Source organism: Amia ocellicauda, chromosome 12 (assembly GCF_036373705.1).
Source record: "Amia ocellicauda isolate fAmiCal2 chromosome 12, fAmiCal2.hap1, whole genome shotgun sequence".
In the NCBI taxonomy this organism is placed as follows: Eukaryota; Metazoa; Chordata; class Actinopteri; order Amiiformes; family Amiidae; genus Amia; species Amia ocellicauda.
In genome coordinates this window covers 35,783,038-35,802,715 of record NC_089861.1, presented here as the reverse complement: position 1 = coordinate 35,802,715, position 19,678 = coordinate 35,783,038, and the positions used below count along the sequence as shown (strand labels likewise).

The 19,678-nt window shown below is 39.7% G+C and overlaps 1 protein-coding gene and 1 long non-coding RNA gene across 3 annotated transcripts in view; one reads left to right on the top strand and one right to left on the bottom strand.

Moving 5' to 3' along the window:
- Positions 1 to 6,135: 6,135 nt before the first annotated feature.
- Positions 6,136 to 10,209, bottom strand: LOC136765003 (uncharacterized). Its single transcript, XR_010821284.1, has 2 exons — positions 10,124 to 10,209; positions 6,136 to 7,542 (listed from the first exon to the last, which is right to left on the bottom strand). It is a non-coding gene; the product is annotated as an uncharacterized LOC136765003 (long non-coding RNA).
- A 71-nt stretch (positions 10,210 to 10,280) lies between these two features.
- tbc1d30 (TBC1 domain family, member 30) overlaps positions 10,281 to 19,678 on the top strand; it is a 104,243-nt gene continuing 94,845 nt past the window's right edge. Inside the window, exons 1-2 of one of the 2 annotated variants that reach the window (XM_066719439.1) lie at positions 10,283 to 10,894; positions 13,767 to 13,931. In XM_066719439.1, coding sequence (XP_066575536.1) covers positions 10,420 to 10,894; positions 13,767 to 13,931 — 640 coding nt within the window. In that variant the 5' untranslated portion in view covers positions 10,283 to 10,419. Of the gene's footprint in view, positions 10,895 to 13,766; positions 13,932 to 19,678 lie in introns of both variants that reach the window. The other variant, XM_066719441.1, reaches the window with a different exon arrangement.

The following is a 19,678-nucleotide window of genomic DNA, read 5'->3' as shown; positions in this document are numbered from 1 at the left end:
TGAGTTTGGATTTGTGTGTGAAAGGTGCAGGATTCACCTGTAAGCAGACAAGACAGTGGTTACATGCAGTGGTCATGTCAGCTTTCATAGTCGGCCACCAGTAGTACTGTGTAATCTTCTCTAGTGTCTTTTCTACCGAAAAATGACCTCCTACTGGTGAGTTGTGAAATATGTCAAAAATATCTGGAGCTAATTGTGAGGGAACACAGACTACAGGGTATTCAGATTGTGGAATGTTTACCATGAGGACCTTGTCAGAATCACCCGCACCCACCAGAGTAGTTTTGTGAGACTAAAACGTAGGTTGTGGAAGCGGTTTCTCCTGCAAATGCCAATGAATATTAGTCTGGATGTCTGAATCTAATTTTTGAATCTCAAAAAGAGACTGTGAGGCAGAGACATTTTCATTGGTAGACAATGGGTCTGGCAAATGCCATGTATCACAGTGTCTAGCAGCAAATTTTAAAAAAGTTATTAATTGATTTGCATGTTAATGAGGGAAATAAGTATTTGACCCCTTCGACTTAGTACTTGGTGGCAAAACCCTTGTTGGCAATCACAGAGGTCAGACGTTTCTTGTAGTTGGCCACCAGGTTTACATACATCTCAGGAGGGATTTTGTCCCACTCCTCTTTGCAGATCCTCTCCAAGTCATTAAGGTTTCGAGGCTGACATTTGGCAACTCGAACCTTCAGCTCCCTCCACAGATTTTCTATGGGATTAAGGTCTGGAGACTGGCTAGGCCACTCCCGGACCTTAATGTGCTTCTTCTTGAGCCACTCCTTTGTTGCCTTGGCTGTGTGTTTTGGGTCATTGTCATGCTGGAATACCCATCCACAACCCATTTTCAATGCCCTGGCTGAGGGAAGGAGGTTCTCACCCAAGATTTGACGGTACATGGCCCCGTCCATCGCCCCTTTGATGCGGTGCAGTTGTCCTGTCCCCTTAGCAGAAAAACACCCCCAAAGCATAATGTTTCCACCTCCATGTTTGATGGTGGGGATGGTGTTCTTGGGGTCATAGGCAGCATTCCTCCTCCTCCAAACACGGCGAGTTGAGTTGATGCCAAAGAGCTCGAATTTGGTCTCATCTGACGACAACACTTTCACCCAGTTCTCCTCTGAATCATTCAGATGTTCATTGGCAAACGGACCTGTACATGTGCTTTCTTGAGCAGGGGGACCTTGCAGGCGCTGCAGGATTTCAGTCCTTCACGGCGTAGTGTGTTACCAATTGTTTTCTTGGTGACTATGGTCCCAGCTGCCTTGAGATCATTAACAAGATCCTCCCATGTAGTTCTGGGCTGATTCCTCACCGTTCTCATGATCATTGAAACTCCACGAGGTGAGATCTTGCATGGAGCCCCAGACCGAGGGAGAATGACATTTATTTTGTGTTTCTTCCATTTGCAAATAATCGCACCAACTGTTGTCACCTTCTCACCAAGCTGCTTGGCGATGGTCTTGTAGCCCATTCCAGCCTTGTGTAGGTCTACAATCTTGTCCCTGACATCCCTGGACAGCTCTTTGGTCTTGGCCATGGTGGAGAGTTTGGAATCTGATTGATTGCTTCTGTCGACAGGTGTCTTTTATACAGGTAACGAGCTGAGATTAGGAACACTCCCTTTAAGAGAGTGCTCCTAATCTCAGCTCATTACCTGTATAAAAGTCACCTGGGAGCCAGAAATCTTGCTGATTGATAGGGGATCAAATACTTATTTCCCTCATTAAAATGCAAATCAATTTATAACTTTTTTGAAATGCGTTTTTCTGGATTTGTTTTTGTTATTCTGTCTCTCACTGTTAAAATACACCTACCATTAAAATTATAGACTGATCATTTCTTTGTCAGTGGGCAAACGTACAAAATCAGCAGGGGATCAAATACTTTTTTCCCTCACTATATATTGTATTATTGCTGTGAGAATAGTGTGAAAGACCTATTTCACATCGTTTTCACCGGCCTTCTTCCTCACCTTATACATATCTGGCTGTCTGGTCATCATTGACCACTTGCCTGACTTCCTTTGCCCGCCTTCCCTGACAGTGAGGATGTTCTGCCACCTCAACTGCCTGCATCTTTGCTTCTGGGGCTTCTGAGGTTGCCCTAGGCATGTCGTCGACACGCCCAGGGCACGCATTTTATGGGCATGATCATGAACCTCGTCCTTCTGGGTGGGACGCAGGGTTTTCACATTCCTTACAATCCTCAGAGTAGCGGCATGGTGGTGCACTCACTTTTACAGGAAGCCTGCCCTGTGTAGTCCTGACCACTCCTTTCCACTGGGAAGGGCTGCACTGTTGATCTCCCCGCTGTCCTTTATACACTGCGTGCCTCCTTGCATGTCAGACTCTGCTCTCTCCTTATGAGCTCATTACGAGCCGTGCGATGTGACTTCCAGCAGATCTTTGGGGCCCTACCGACGCCCCGTTCTCTCTCTCTTCCCTTTCTCGGGACCCACTATGTGTTTGTGACTAGAATCCTCTCTTTCTTCTTATCAGACCCTCTTGCTGTCACACTACAGCCTTGTCTGTGTGGACGGCCGAAGAGAGGGGGGGTGGTATATAGAGACGTATGAAACCTCGAAGCATATAATCACTTCCTTTTCAACAGCACATCTTCCCCAGATGCTCTGCATGACAGACACAGTTCACAGGACGAATGGAACGAATTCCATCAGATCACTGCAGCATATGGACAAGTATTAAATGTGTCCAAATGTTGGATATGTATGCATGTACCTGCAGTGGCTGACAGTGGTGCCCCGCCAGGGGCAGAACCCGTAGAGTGTGGGTTTTCACGATATTGGTGCGCCTTTGGAGGCATCACTCCCAATCTCACACAATGGCGACAAAAGAACAATTGTAGCAACTCCCTCTGTACTCATTACTCTAATCAAACCTGGTATAGTCGACCGGTGGGGGGATGGGGAGTTGGCCGACTTACTGTAACAAGACGGAGAATGTATTCTCTGAAATTGGTCTATTCTCTCCCCTCCGAGGATTGTATACGTCAAAACGCCTCCCTCCGGCGAGTGCTAGGGTTTAGTATTTGTATCACTATTGGAGTTCTTGGCTCATGTAGCATGACGGGAATAAAATCCAAACATATGCTCTATCATAACTTCACCTATAAAACTCTAATGCCATCCACCAATGGAACATACTGGATTTGTGGCCTCAGGGCTTATTGGATTCTATGTGTATCCGGCTATTTGTATGCTATTTGGGATATGTGTAACCGGCAATACGCCATGTGCCCACACTCCCAGGCATCCCTGTCAGCCATCTGCATGCAAGAGAAATATATGAAAGTACTAGATTTTTTATGACATTATTTCCTAATTTTGGGGTAGCACGGATTACTAAAGAAATCCGCGCGATTGCATCAATGCTAGAAACTGTTGCCAATGATACCGCTGATGCTTTGTCTAACATCACCACTGAAGTGGTGGCCATCAGGACTGTCACATTGCAGAACCATGTAGCTTTAGATTACATGTTAGCTGCCCAAGGAGGTACATGTGCCCTCATAGGTAAGGAGTGTTGTACATACATACCCGATTCTTCTGAACATATCTATGATTTGGCTGATCACATACGTAAAGTGGGTAACCAATTACGGGACACCAACCCCTCCACAGCAGGGTGGTGGTCCTGGTTAACAAATCTGGGTGGCGGCGTTATGCACTTGGTCGTGTATGCGCTGGTCTTCTTCATTTGTATCTACCTGGCTTTGTAACTCATTCATTGTCTCATTAAAAAGGCCTCTGATGCTCTTTTCCCTGTCTCCTCCGCAAGCACCTTTCCTTCCTCCGTCTTGCCCGCTGGTAGAACTGGCTGGCTGAGGGAGATGGATACTTTTCTGTAATATATATATATATATATATATATATATATATATATATATATATATATATACACACACTCACCTAAAGGATTATTAGGAACACCATACTAATACTGTGTTTGACCCCCTTTCGCCTTCAGAACTGCCTTAATTCTACGTGGCATTGATTCAACAAGGTGCTGAAAGCATTCTTTAGAAATGTTGGCCCATATTGATAGGATAGCATCTTGCAGTTGATGGAGATTTGTGGGATGCACATCCAGGGCATGAAGCTCCCGTTCCACCACATCCCAAAGATGCTCTACTGGGTTGAGATCTGGTGACTGTGGGGGCCAGTTTAGTACAGTGATCTCATTGTCATGTTCAAGAAACCAATTTGAAATGATTCGACCTTTGTGACATAGTGCATTATCCTGCTGGAAGTAGCCATCAGAGGATGGGTACATGGTGGTCATAAAGGGATGGACATGGTCAGAAACAATGCTCAGGTAGGCCGTGGCATTTAAACGATGCCCAATTGGCACTAAGGGGCCTAAAGTGTGCCAAGAAAACATCCCCCACACCATTACACCACCACCACCAGCCTGCACAGTGGTAACAAGGCATGATGGATCCATGTTCTCATTCTGTTTATGCCAAATTCTGACTCTACCATCTGAATGTCTCAACAGAAATCGAGACTCATCAGACCAAGCAACATTTTTCCAGTCTTCAACTGTCCAATTTTGGTGAGCTTGTGCAAATTGTAGCCTCTTTTTCCTATTTGTAGTGGAGATGAGTGGTACCCGGTGGGGTCTTCTGCTGTTGTAGCCCATCCGCCTCAAGGTTGTACGTGTTGTGGCTTCACAAATGCTTTGCTGCATACCTCGGTTGTAACGAGTGGTTATTTCAGTCAAAGTTACTCTTCTATCAGCTTGAATCAGTCGGCCCATTCTCCTCTGACCTCTAGCATCAACAAGGCATTTTCGCCCACAGGACTGCTGCATACTGGATGTTTTTCCCTTTTCACACCATTCTTTGTAAACCCTAGAAATGGTTGTGCGTGAAAATCCCAGTAACTGAGCAGATTGTGAAATACTCAGACCGGCCCGTCTGGCACCAACAACCATGCCACGCTCAAAATTGCTTAAATCACCTTTCTTTCCCATTCAGACATTCAGTTTGGAGTTCAGGAGATTGTCTTGACCAGGACCACACCCCTAAATGCATTGAAGCAACTGCCATGTGATTGGTTGGTTAGATAATTGCATTAATGAGAAATTGAACAGGTGTTCCTAATAATCCTTTAGGTGAGTGTATATCTGGTGTCACATCCCAACCATACTTAAGCGCAATTATATTTGGGGTTGTGGCGTTGTGGCCAGATTATCCTTTCTGTTTTTGGCTTACTCTCGCTTTGCTACGCTTGGCTGACAGGAGGGACTGAAGAGGCCCCAAATACCTCACCCGTACATGAGGTTACCAAAGAGCACATAATGAGACCAGCTTCTACCGGTCTGTATCAGATGCATCCCTCTGCAGACACACAATACAAATTTAGTACAGAACATACATTCTAGTAAAACCACAAGAAGATGGGGAAGTGGGCACACAACCCCCCTTTGCCTATCTAGACATGCGTTAGATACGTGTGGAATATAAATAACGAAATGGCTACATATGTCTCCATTTTTTGGCATAAAATAGAAAATATTGTGTTTAAGCTTAATCAGGAAGATAGTGAGGATATCATAAGATAGGGAGTTGTCTCCCCATTATTGGTTCAAACACACCCTGTCCAGGATATCGCAGTATGTATATAACATAATGTAAGCTCTATGATTTTAGGGAAGTAAGGACAGAGACCTGCGTGTCTTACTTTTCTCCAATCAGCTTGAATAAAGACTCTGTTTGATTCAATCTACTCTACAGTCAGATTTTTCTGAGAGCAATTAAAAGGGGATTCTTCATCAAGCAAGGGGGAAGACAGATGTTTTGTAATTCATTCATGCAAGGGTTAAAGCACAGGCTACAATATTCTCTTTTGAATAGCATTTTGTGGTTATTAAGCCATTAATGCTTGTATGACACTCAAGTGCATGAAATGTTTGTTATAATTCAAACACTGTTTAAATAAACATGTTATTGGAAGTGAACAAGAAAGTCTTCTGTCCTTAATGCAATGAAGTGAGAAGTAGTATGTTGAACAAACTTTTACATCAACGTTGCATCAACTCATAATATTAAGTCAATAGCTGCACTGCCTTTCTAAGTAAACTCAACTTTTTTGTACAAGTTCACACATACTTAAAATCAATGCAATGTTTAATCTGAAGTGCATGTAACAAAGATATGCAAGTGCCCATGGCAATAAAGGGTGCATTTGCTGAGACAAAAAACATTGTGTTGAGACAACCCAGGAATTCCTCCTGATATCAACTTTTAAATAATTGCAATGTATAATCTTAAATTAATTCAACTTAGAAATGTAATTACTCATAGCAATAGAAATACCATTTGCTGGGCAAGTTGATCCTGATAAAATGGTAGTGTAAAAACAACTGATCATGATCAAATGTTCTGATGCATTTGATCCAGATCAGAAATGGCAGTGTAAATGCAGCTAATGTCATGTCATTTTCTCACGTAATAAAACGTTTTTATAGCTGATCCCTTACAATTTGTTAATGATTCAAAACACTGAACCTACAAAACATTCCAGAGTCTGGAGGCAGGTTAAATTAATCCAGATAATTGTTTATTTAGACCAACTAAGGAGCCAAAAGCTGGGGTGGAACAAAACCCAGCAAACACTGTGGTTCCCCAGGACTGGAGTCTGATACCCCTGGTCTTAATGATGCCAAGCAGCAATTATGTACCTAGATCAGGGTCCTGGAGGGCCACAGGGCCTACAGGTTGTTGTTCTATGCATATCATTAACTGCTTAAATTAGCCAATTGTGGGTCTTAATTAGGCAAATAGTCCCTGTGTTCAAGGTATGCAGTGATTTACAGAGACCTGTAAAACCTGCAAGATTGCAGCTCTCCAGGGCCTGGGAGTTCAAAACTTTTAATCTCTATCAGATTGCATCAGATTTGGAAATCCAATTTTTTTTTATGAGGGATCAGAAAATCCAGAAAGATCTTGTCCCGGTATTTCAAAGCAATTGAGGATCGTATCACACTTGTCCAGATCCAGACTTTTCAAGATTTCCAGATCCTGCTTTTCAGTTCTGTAATCCTGCATATCTCCCCTACTGGATGGATGGATATATATATCAATAAAAACAAAAACAAATATATATATATATATATATATATATATATATATATATATATATATATATATATATATACACACCGATCAGCCATAATATTATGACCACCTGCCTAATATTGTGTAGGTCCCCCTTTTGCCGCCAAAACAGCCCTGACCCGTCGATGCATGGACTCCAGTAGACCTCTGAAGGTGTGCTGGGGTATCTGGCACCAAGACGTTAGCAGCAGATCCTTTAAGTCCTGTAAGTTGCGAGGTGGGGCCTCCATGGATCGGACTTGTTTGGCCAGCACATTCCATTGCTCCGTGGTCCAGTTCTGATGCTCATGCGCCCATTGTAGGCGCTTTCGGCAGTGGACAGGGGTCAGCATGGGCACCCTGACTGGTCTGCGGCTACACAGCCCCATACCCAACAAACTGTGATGCACTGTGAAGACTCTGTATAGGAAAGTTGAAGAAAGTGTTTTGTGATAATTATATAATGTTTTATATTAACACTAGCATTAGAAGTAGCTTGTATACAGACTAAGCAGATTAGCTTTAGCAGGCTAAGCAAAAGGTCAACAAGGTTCATTTGTTAGAAACTCCTGTCAGTAATAAAAGATCACACAGTGCCGAAATAGCCTACAGCTGTTTTGTTGAAAATCTGTTTGTGACTTAATTGTTTCTCCTGCCTGTCTGGAGAAATGACAACCGTGGGATCGCATCTTCCTAGTACACATCAAAGACAGACATCTGCTTTTTGGATCCATCGCCTCTCCACGGGAGGACAGATCGTAAACAGACCCGGACTTGGGGACTGATTGGATGAATGACCATAAGATTTCACGTCACTTTCCTATAAAGCTGCACTCATGTTTGTAAACATTAAGCTCTCACTGAAGGAATTTCCTGACGTGGGGCTTCCGAGCCGGCTTGATTAAAGTTCTATTTGCTTTATCTCGACGACTTCTCCACTTATTTCCGAGACGGTTCTACACACTGTGTGTTCTGACACCTTCTATCAGAACCAGCATTAATTTTTTCAGCAATTTGAGCTACAGTACCTCGTCTGTAGGATTGGACCACACAGGCTAGCCTTCGCTCCCCAAGTGAATCAATGAGCTTTGGCCACCCATCACCCTGTTGCCGGTTCACCGCTTTTCCTTCCTTGGACCACTTTTGATAGGTACTAACCACTGCAGACCGGGAACACCCCACCAGAGCTGCAGTTTTGGAGATGCTCTGACACAGTTGTCTAGCCATCACAATTTGGCCCTCGTCAAAGTCGCTCAGATCCTTACGCTTGCCCATTTTTCCTGCTTCTAACACATCAACTTTGAGGACAAAATGTTCACTTGCTGCCTAATATTTCCCACCCACTGACAGGTGCCATGACAGAAGGTGTCAATTAGAGGAGTTGCTTCTAACTGGAGTGGGGTTGTTAGTGGAGTTCTACAGGGATCAGTATTGGGGCCTGTGCTTCTATATTAATGATCTGGACTCTTTAAGCTGTCTAAAACAAGTCTAAAAGTTCAGACTATTTGTAAACTGAAAATGTCAACTAATTACTTTTAGTTCTTAGAGCAAGATTCATGTTGACTCTACATGAGATTATATATTAAATTTATTTATTTATTTTAGTTGTGATATCTAGGGGCTTGGCAATAATTTGTGATTCAGAGTGACAGGATCACTTACAGTGGATTGCATAAGTATTCACCCCTCAAAGACTTTTGTATATTTTATTGTTACAACATGGCATCAAAGTTTATTAATTTTGAGTTTTTGCCACTGATTAACACAAAACTGTCCATAATGTGAAATTGTAAAAGAAAATCTACAAATTGTTGAAAATGTTTTACAAATATAAAACAGAAAATAATAGATTGCATATTCACCCCGTTTGCTGTGACATACCTAAATAAGCGCTGCAACCAATTGTTACTAGAATTGTCACATCATTATTTGAATGGGCCCATATGGGTGCAATTAAATTATTTCACATGATATCATGTTAAATACACATGTTGTTGGGGGTGAATAATTATGCAATCCACTGTAACCTCTTTTCACACTACAAAGCAAAGTTTCACTGTGTAAATTAACACACCTATTAAATACCTTGTGGTCATGACACCATTATTGCACTTTTATTAAACAATTTTCAAATTGTTACTATTACAATAATGTTTTAATTATGCATTTGCACATGTTTTCGTGTGTGTTTATATTGCATGCATTTAGTGCTACTCAATTATCCTAAGGAATCAGTTGCCTAAAAAAAAGACGATTAACTGTACAATTGCCTTTTGAGTTCTACTAAGTTATACATTGAAGTTAACAAAACGTAATTTGAACTAAAGGGTAAGAAAATAAATCTGTAAGCAGAACACAAACACATTACACATATGTATACATTAAGTTCACTTAAAATGGTAAGTTCTGGTTAATTCAATGCAGAGTTTTAATTGGCAAAATAATTTAGTTACTTATACTATTTAAAGTATTATTTAATTAAACCTGAAAGTTAACTAAGAAGAAGTCAAAAGCAATCAGTTGCCTCATCATATATATATTTTTTGGGACAGCAGAACTTACCCTGGTTTACAGTATAAGAATCAGATTTTGTGTGAATTAGAGATAATATGGTTTAAAATCAAATTTTGAGGTGATCCAATTTCGACACAAAATGACACAAACGATGCATTTATTGACAAAATAAATACATTTTCAGTAAGAATTGATAAAGGAATCTGGTGGCAACTCTTGGAACATTTATATTTCTAAGGCATATACATAAATGCATGCAATATTATAATGAGATGTACAGTAGAGACAGGCACTTTTTCGAAATAATTTTCAGATTTTTCGTTAATACGCTTTGAATGAAGAGGGGTACGAACTTGGAGCTCAAACATACAGCTGGCATTAGTTGTAAATCACTGAAGATTACAAATTAAAAACATTTATCTTAGTATCTCGTAAGTAATGATAAAAAAAATCATTGCCGCTTTAAGGAAGAACATTTTGTGTTTACCTGCGCAGGTGTGGGCCACGTTCACTACCACCTTTAAAGTTAGGAAGGAAAAAAGAAAAGCAAACTGGTTTGTGAAGCAGGAGTGGGTTGTTCTATTCCATGCGCAAGGGGCGTTCTTCCAACTTCCAACAAGACACAGGAAGAACATGAGAGTACAAAGTAAGCGCGGAATCAACCTAGGCTGAATAATGTCACATAAACATGCATTTTATTGCAGTGGGAGGTGTCTTGCTTTCTGTTCAGCGCATAATCTGTAGAAATGTGAGGTGTAATAACTGTACGGAACACTAGTGAAAATGGCGTCTCAGGTACACATCAGCCAAAATGAACTTTTGGAAATTGACATTTGTTCACAAGTAGAAAACGACGTATTTTCTGGATTTCATCAGTGGGTTCCCGGACACAAAACCAGGCTGTTGAAAGGAAATAACGACTTCGCCGATACTAACAACACAGCACGCCCGAGCCAAGACCAAGTCCCAAACACTGAGGTTAGGGACGATATGGAACATATTAATACCGAGCATCTGTACGAGGACAACGCAGAGACCAGTTTTGTTTTACGTTCATCTATACTAGATGGTCTTCTCGTTGAGCTGTATGACACTTACATCAGCTCTAGCAGGAAGAGTGTGGATAGCGTTGATAGTTCAACCGAGGCGTCCAGTTCGGAAGCCTTTCTCGGCCGAAGCAATACCGGATCAAACTTCTTACAGGAACTACTAGAGAAACACACCAGACAGCATCAAATGAAGTATCTGACCCAAAAAGGTATTATTATTTTTGTTTTTTAATGTACAGTTGTCCTATATATTTTTACGAAGTTGGTATCGAGACTGCTCAATGTGAAGTTAAGCCAAAACAAACGGTGATCCAAAGAACTAAACATGGGAATGTATGAGAGATTTCCTGTTGTTTTATTCCTACAAACCGTGTACATGTATCGTTTTGAAATGCACTCGGGTACTGATTAAGCAGCAGAGCTGATATTCAAAATTGTGCAAACGTTTGTAGATTAATGAGTTGTAAGTGTGGTCATTTCTACCAGATCTTAAACAGAGCACTAAGAACAAACCGCTTTCGCAGAGGCTTTCTTAACAAACAGTGATGTTACAGTGGGACCCATGCCATCTGAACTTAGTGATTTCTCAGTGCATCTCAGTATATAGTCTCGAAGGTAACGTTCCTAGAGAAAAAGCTAGTTTCTACTTCCGTTTCAGAAGTAAATTCGTAAGTAAAGACAGGTTTGCATTTGTTACACTCCATGTGGATTGTAATCTTTCACTTTATCAATTTTACTCAGCTTTTTACTGTGCTAAATAGGAAGGGTACCACAACAGAACAAAATATGGTAGGGTATACATTACAGCACACCCAACAGATTTAAATATATGAAAAATATGTAAATTAAATTGTATGAATTTTTGAATACGAAATATGCTATTTCAATAGTTGTATACAAGATACAATAAACAATTAGGTGTGGAGGGGAGAAAAACATAAAGTGCTATGGATGGCAGATTGTTATAGGACAAAATAAAACTCTGGGGGTCCATGGCTTAAGACCTAGGTGCTCCAGGCAGTATAATTATGTTAAAGCAGCAAGAAGATCAGAAAGTTCTTAAACAGTGCTGCTGGCTGTAGTCTTCCCACTGGTGGGCCCTCTCACTGGCCCTTGGGGGTGGGGGGATGGATCATCAAGAGCCCTTGGATGGCGATGACTCATCAGTCTTTGGTGTGTGGGTGCACTGTTAGACCTCCATGGCGGGGTATCTCATCAGCTCTATGGGTTGGGCTGTGCCTTGTAGGGCTTTCAGGATGTGGGTCAAAGAGCCTCATCAGCCCCTCAGAGGGGATATTGCTTGAAGGCAAAAAATACAATTGTGCTCATGTACTGATCATAAAATGCAGGAGATGACGGAAGACAATTGTGCATACCATGTTCATGGCACACTTTCGACACTGGGTTATAATGGCTAGAAAAACAGACTATAAAGATGATTCTTCAGTCATGATTTAAAGTCTAAAACAGAGTGTATTTTAGGGACTTTTAAATAACTGGCTTCCTGGGATCTCAATGGCCGACCTGGAGTGTATTTCATAAGAAGATATTTTAAGCATGGAGGTGCCAGTCCCTTTAGTGCTTTAATGCTAGTAAGAGAACTTTGAAATCTATCCTGTCTGTAGTGCAGTGGGAGCCAGTGAAGAGAAGCCAATACTAGAGTAATATGTTCATGTTTTATATTTCAGTTAAGATCCTTGCAGCAGCATTTTGAACTATCTGAAATGCAGAAATCACTCTTTGTTCTACTTGACAGAATGGCATTACAGTAATCCAATCTAGATTTACTGACAAATGTAATTGTGTGTCGTCTGTGTAGCTGTGAAACTTATGTCTTTGATTAGTATCACATACAGGTAGCATGTATAATGATAAAAATATACTTCCGACTACTGATCCCTGTGGTACTCCGTACTTAAGTTAAATTTAACCTCAGTTAAAAGAAAAAGATTTTTCAAAGATAAATAATAAGTTACAGCTGTCCAGAAATTAATTTTAAAATTCATAAAGTATTCTGCAGAAACTATTTTTATCTGTGAATAATCCAAATAAGATAACACATCTTTGTGGATAATTATTTTAAGTGTTTTTGTAATTAATTGATGTTTTAGGCATCATTAAGGAATTTTACCAGTCAGTATAATGTTATAGGCTATATGTGGCTTGTGAATTTCTGGTGCATGTATGTAGTTAAAAAAAAAAAAAAAAAAGGCCTTATTAGCTATGGGTCTATCACTAGAGGGCAGGCTGTTTTAAACGGTAATAAGATGAGAACACTACAGAAAATTCAAAGATCATGACAGAGTAATTAAATTACCTTTTTAAAAAAAAAAATTGCATTAGCCACCAATTGACCTTTTGCAAAAGGGGGGGTGCTGACGGTGTTTCGTTCTCGCTGGTGGGGGTGGGGCTGATGGCATTCGTAGGGGGGACCGCTGGGGGGGGGCAGCCTCATTTCGGGTAGGGCATGGCCACCCCAGGCACGCCCCTGTCCATGATTGCCCCGATATAACAAGCTATTATTACAGGTAGCTTCGCTATCTAGCTAACATTAGCAGTAGCAAGTTAGTCGTATTAATGGTCACATTAGCACAAATAACTATAACATCAGCATTACATAACGAAAGCTTGACGGAACTTCTTCAAGAAGTAAGAGTAGGCTAATGTAGGATTGGACAAGGACTGTTTGGGGGCGGGGTTTTGCGAAAGGTCAATTCTATTTTATTCCCCCCATGTTTCCCCCATGCAATATTTCTCCTGAATTGGCTTTTTCCACGAATTAAGGGATACCCCCCAATCTGACAACCCTGGCAAGTGTTTCCATTTACTAAAACATTTTCAAAGAGAACATTTCAACCCAGCAATTTAATTATGTATTTTTTGTGGGAACATAATTATTAAGTTTTTAATTAGTCAGTAAAAAAGTTTAGTAAATTGTTTTTTTATGCAAATATAAAATATATTTTAAAATGTAAGTCACATACAGTGCTCATTGTAAAAAAAATGTTTTAACATCACACTGTGTTTAACATATAAACCAGAACACTCTATATATACATTTTTAAATTTTGATCTGACTAGATATGGAGGAGCTGAAGTGGATGATTCTAGAGGTGAAATATCGAATAGGGATACAGTCAGCGAAGCTTGTCAGACAACTTAAGAGAAAGGACCGACTGCACAACAAGCTCCAGAAAAACACTGACATTATAACAGCATGTCTACAAGCTGTGTCTCAGAAAAGACGTGAGTATGTTTTTGTTTTTCATTTTTAATTATTAGTAAAATTGGTAGCAGTATAAGAATATGAAGTGGATTTTAATTTTATTTATTTTCCTTTTGGAATGAAGTTGTTCAAAAATATACATTATTTTGGTATTTCATGTCTTCTTGCTACTATGAGGTAGCTGCTTAACCTATATAATTTGCAGTATTGCCTCAGCATGTTTTCCTAAGAAATCAGGTAATGTTACTACTATGTAATTCAATTATAGCATCCATTCTAAATTTGATTTAATGTCTTAAATTAAAATATAACCGCAAAATATGTACAGTACCCTTTAGATTTATGCATACCCTTGATGAGGTGCAACTAAAATACATTTGCGGGTGTGCACTTGCACTACTATGTGTGGTAGTCCAATGGGCTACCAAAAGGTAAACAATGGTAGCACACCATGGATTTTGGTAGCACACATTTCCATTTAACAATTTTTTATAATACATTTTAGACAGATCGAATTTTAAGGTTGTAAAAGGTTCAGAACAGAAATGAACAAATACTCCCAAGTACATAAAATAGTTTGTCATTTTTTTTTTGTTTAAACATTCCACATTTAAATTGTAATTTTAACTTCACAACAACATACCTCTGACAGAAAAATAAAGTACACTTTTAATTATAAATCAAGTGAAAGTAATATGTTATGCCTGTGTATTGCTTGGTCTGTCTTACATTTTGTAAACCTAAAATACACTTTGTTGTTCTTTCAAAACAAATTATATTGTTTTGTAAGTTTAATTGTGAAATAGAAGTGCTTTTCTTTATTCAATTAGACATAGGTCCATGCACGGTTTCCCCCATTCAGATGGGCCTGAATATGGAAACCCTGGGTCCATTTATATTCAAACAGTAGACAACGTAATTTCAACTATTATGAGTCATAACACCAATCACACCTGTGAATGTTAGAACAATAAACACCAGGCCTAGTAGTAGCTCATAAAATAAATTCAGCATTGTTTTATTTCTGATGCATTGGACTTGCATCAGTGTTTGCATAAGTTAAGTACTCTCATCCGGACAGAGAAATGGTCTCCTTCGCAATATCAGCACTCATCCCTAAATATAGACAACTTGCATTTATTTTATTAAGTGTAGGGTAAATCACGTTACTGCAAACTTTTCCTTCCCACCTACAGAATACAAAGACAGCAAGCAATCTTCAAAAAGCAAATGCAATGGCAGAGTTACCTGTGTTTTGACCTTACTCGAGTCAATATGCTCGAGTCAAGATCTCACTCTGGGTTTACATAGTTTTAGTTTTTGCACTCAAGACGAACTGCTGGTCACCTGACGACATGCAAATTAAAGGCGAAGCAGTGAATTAATATGTAAATTAGCTCTATGTACAGCTCTTGTTCTGTATATACAGGAACATCACAGAAAGGGTGGTTGCCAGAACGATACTCAAGATACTGATGTCACGGAATCCATGGCAGCCATGTGACAACTTATTCAATTTATACAGGGTACAGCTGTTTTTCATGTCTCTGATGGAGCTAGCAAGCCAAGAATATAAATGTTTTATAAAATTAGGATTACAACACGATGTACACTATTGAACAGTGTACAACAGAGCCACAACAATATAGAGAGCATAATGAGAAGAGGGAGAAAAAACAGCTTTCCAGATTTCCATTGTAAGAAATGTGATGTGTAAGGAATCCACAGGACCATGCTGAATCAATAAGGTGTTTATTGTGTAGTGGTTTTAGTAAATAGCAGGATGGACTGATGAAGAAGTAACAAGCTTATTGCTGAAAATATAAATACTGAGCTCTCCTCTCACATGAAGTGAAGACTAAGAATGTGAGTTGGAGAAGCCTTTTTGTATCTTCAGATAGACAATGAGTCTTCTCTATCGGAAGTGATTACATCTCATTAAAATACAGTTGTACAAAATAGTTTACCATATACAGCTCTGGAAAAAATTAAGAGACCACTGCACATATTTCTTAAATCAGCATCTCTACATGTATGGCAGCCATTCCATTGCACTTATATTTTTATTTGGAATTTGGGAAAAAAGGTTTGCAGTAGTTTATAGAATAAAACAAAAATGTTCATTTTACCCAAACACATACCTATAAATAGTAAAACCAGAGAAACTGATAATTTTGCAGTGGTCTCTTAATTTTTTCCAGAGCTGTACATAATAATTAATACAGACCTAAATGTGTTACTGTTGTTGAATTGTTTGAGGAATTGATTGGTGATGGTCAGCATTCTTAGGCAGCAGATGTTTATCAAAGACATTGTTGTAAGTCCTTGTGACCTGTGCCCCAAAACACACAACCTTTACACTGTTTAACTGTTTCAGCTGATTGCATATCCTAGGAGACAGTGACTGAATGAAATCATGAAAAGACAATGCTTGATTGAAGTAACCCCTCTGACAGAAATGCATTAAGAACTAATATTTAAAGTAGCCCCCAGAACAGAGTAAATACAAACTAATGATTGCTTTATAGACCAGACTGAAACCATTAATATATAGAGAATATAAAGTAAATAATAAATAAGTAAATTTTCCCACTACAATTGTATAATGGTAATAAAATAATATAGAGAAACGGGTGACAGACATACGGAGGATCTCCATACTCAGCAAAGGTTCTGAACCCTGAGCAAAAAAAAGGTGTGGTTTTTTATAGGTCAAGACCTTGAAAGCAAATAAAGAAAAGCCTGTATATGGGAATAATTAGGAAGAATCAGTGAATATGCATTACTGATTAATATGCAAAGCTAACGGATTACAGTACTGTGCAAAAGTTTTAGGCAGGTGTGAAAAAATGCTGTAAAGTAAGAATGCTTTCAAAAATTGACATGTTAATAGATTATATTTATCAATTAACTAAATGCAAAGTGAGTGAACAGAAGACAAATCTACAAACAGCAACAGCCTTCAAAACAGCATACATTTTTCTAGGTACACTTGCGGACAGTTTTTGAAGGAACTCGGCAGGTAGGTTGGCCCAAACATCTTGGAGAACTAACCACAGTTCTTCAGTGGATTTAGGCAGCCTCAGTTGCTTCTCTCTCTTCATGTAATCCCAGACAGACTTGATGATGTTGAGGTCAGGGCTCTGTGGGGGCTGTACCATCACTTCCAGGACTCCTTGTTCTTCTTTACGCTGAACATAGTTCTTAATGATTTTAGCTGTATGTTTGGGGTCGGTGTCATGCTGCAGAATACATTTGGGGCCAAATCAGATGCCTCCCTGATGGTATTGCATGATGTATAAGTATCTGCCTGAACTTCTCAGCATTGAGGAGACCATTAATTCTGACCAAATCCCCAACTCCGTTTGCAGAAATGCAGCCCCAAACTTGCAAGGAACCTCCACCATCCTTCACTGTTGCCTGCAGACAGTCATTCGTGTATATATATATATATAAAGATGTGAGCTAGTGAAATGTATCGGTACATTTAAGGCAATAGATTGGTATAACATTTAAAAAATATAGAAAATACTTGTCTTGTTTGGCTTTTTTGGTGTCTGTATTTACGTCTGTGTTGGTGAGAAGAGGCATCTCCTTTGAATCAGACACACAAATCTCTGGGGGCGTGGTTTGACTTGCATCACGGACTGACGCTTTCCACCCGGCCCAGGGCCCGGCGCGTTCATATTCACATTTAAGTCGCCTTTCGGCCGCCTCAAAAGATTTAAAACGAGTCAAAAAGCTGGACTAGTTTTAAGAACATAAGAAAGTTTACCAACGAGAGGAGGCTATTCAACCCATCGTGCTCGTTCGGTGTCCATTAATAACTAAGTGATCCAAGGATCCTATCCAGTCTATTTTTAAATGTTCCCAAATTTTCAGCATCTACCACATTGCTGGGGAGTTTGTTCCAGGTTGCGACTACTCTCTGTGTAAAGAAGTGTCTCCTGTTTTCCATTTTGAATGCCTTGAAGCCCAATTTCCATGTGTGTTCCTGCTGATCTGGAAAAGCTCCTCTGGTTTGATGTGGTCGATGCCCTTCATGATTTTGAAGACTTGGATCAAGTCCCCATGTAGTCTCCTCTGCTCCAGGGTGAAAAGGTTCAGTTCCCTCAGTCTCTCCGAATAGGACATTCCCTTCAGACCTGCAATAAGTCTGGTTGCTCTCCTCTAAAATGCCTCTAAAACAGCAATATCCTTCTTGAAGTGTGGTGCCCAGAACTGCACACAGTATTCCAGATGAGGTCTAACTAGCGCATTGTACAGTCTTAACATTACTTCCCTTGTTTTAAATTCTACGCTTTTGACAATATACCCTAGAATTTTGTTTGCCTTTTTTATTGCTTCCCCACACTGTTTGGATGGAGAAAGTGAGGAGTCCACATAGACTCCTACGTTTTTCTCATGCGATACTTCATCTAGTTCTATTCCTCCCATAGTGTAATTATAGTGGACATTTTTGTTACCTGCGTGTATTACCTTGCACTTGTCCACATTGAATTTCATCTGCCAGGTGTCGGCCCACAACTGAATGTTATCTAAGTCCCTTTGAATAGCCTGTGCTGCCAAGATTGTATCTGCTGAGCCACCTATTTTAGTATCATCTGCAAATTTGCTAAGTTTGCAAGTTTGCTAACTATCCCAGAGTCCAGATCATTAATATAGATTAGAAAAAGCAAAGGCCCTAGTACTGATCCCTGTGGAACTCCACTAACAGCCTCACTCCAACTTCCTATACATCAACCAGTTCATAATCCATCTACTTACTTAGGATTAGTATTTGGTGTGGAACCTTATCAAAAGTTTTTTGTCAATCTAATTATATCATATCATATGCTTTCACATGATCTACAGCTGGAGTTGCATGTTCAAAAAATTCGAATAAATTAGTAAGATATGATCTGCCTTGTCTAAACCCATGTTGACTATCTCCAAGAAGATGCTCCTCTATTTTATGTCTAATAATGTTTTACAGGTGATGCAGGTGAGACTGATTGGTCTGTAATTTCCTGGCTCAGTTTTGTCCGCTTTCTTGTCTATTGGTATGACATTTGCTGTCTTCCAGTCAGTTGGCACATCCCCTGTTCTAAGTGGCCCAGGTGATTTGTTTTAAATTCTGCTAGTCCCTTTAGTACCTCCTCCGTATTTATCCTGATCTGATTTGTTACTCATTTTCTAATCAAATCAGTTTCTTTACAGCTACCTACTACTGTCTTTAAATGTTTGGGGGCAAATTCGGCTAGTTGTTTTTGTACAACTTATGAAATGGATCTCTTTTGACCCAAGGGGGTTCTCTTTTCAGTGTTAAAATAATGTTTGTTTTATGTCAACTCTGAGGACAATGGGTATGTGTGTTTTTGAAAAACCGTGTGCCTGAGATCTTTTAATGTGTTTATTTTTTCAATCAACATGCAGCAAGGCAGCACATAATAACCAGGTATAGTAAGCAACATTTCCCAATTTGAAGCATGATTCTTCTACTTCCGTGGGTTATTTTTTTAAGTGTTTTGTAAGTGTTATGCATGAAGAATTAATTGTTTTTCTGTTGACGTCAATTCTTATTTACATATATACTGACATGGTAAAGGGCTATCCAATTAACACCAATGGGATGATGGATATGTGAATGCTAGTGTAAGCAAGTTGGACACTTATGCCTTTTCTGTCACATGAGTCCTAATGGTCCTGCATTAACATCTCTGTTAATTCTCATCACCGCAAAGTTGTGTAGGAAAGAGTACAATTGATCGTTAGCAATGTCTGCTTC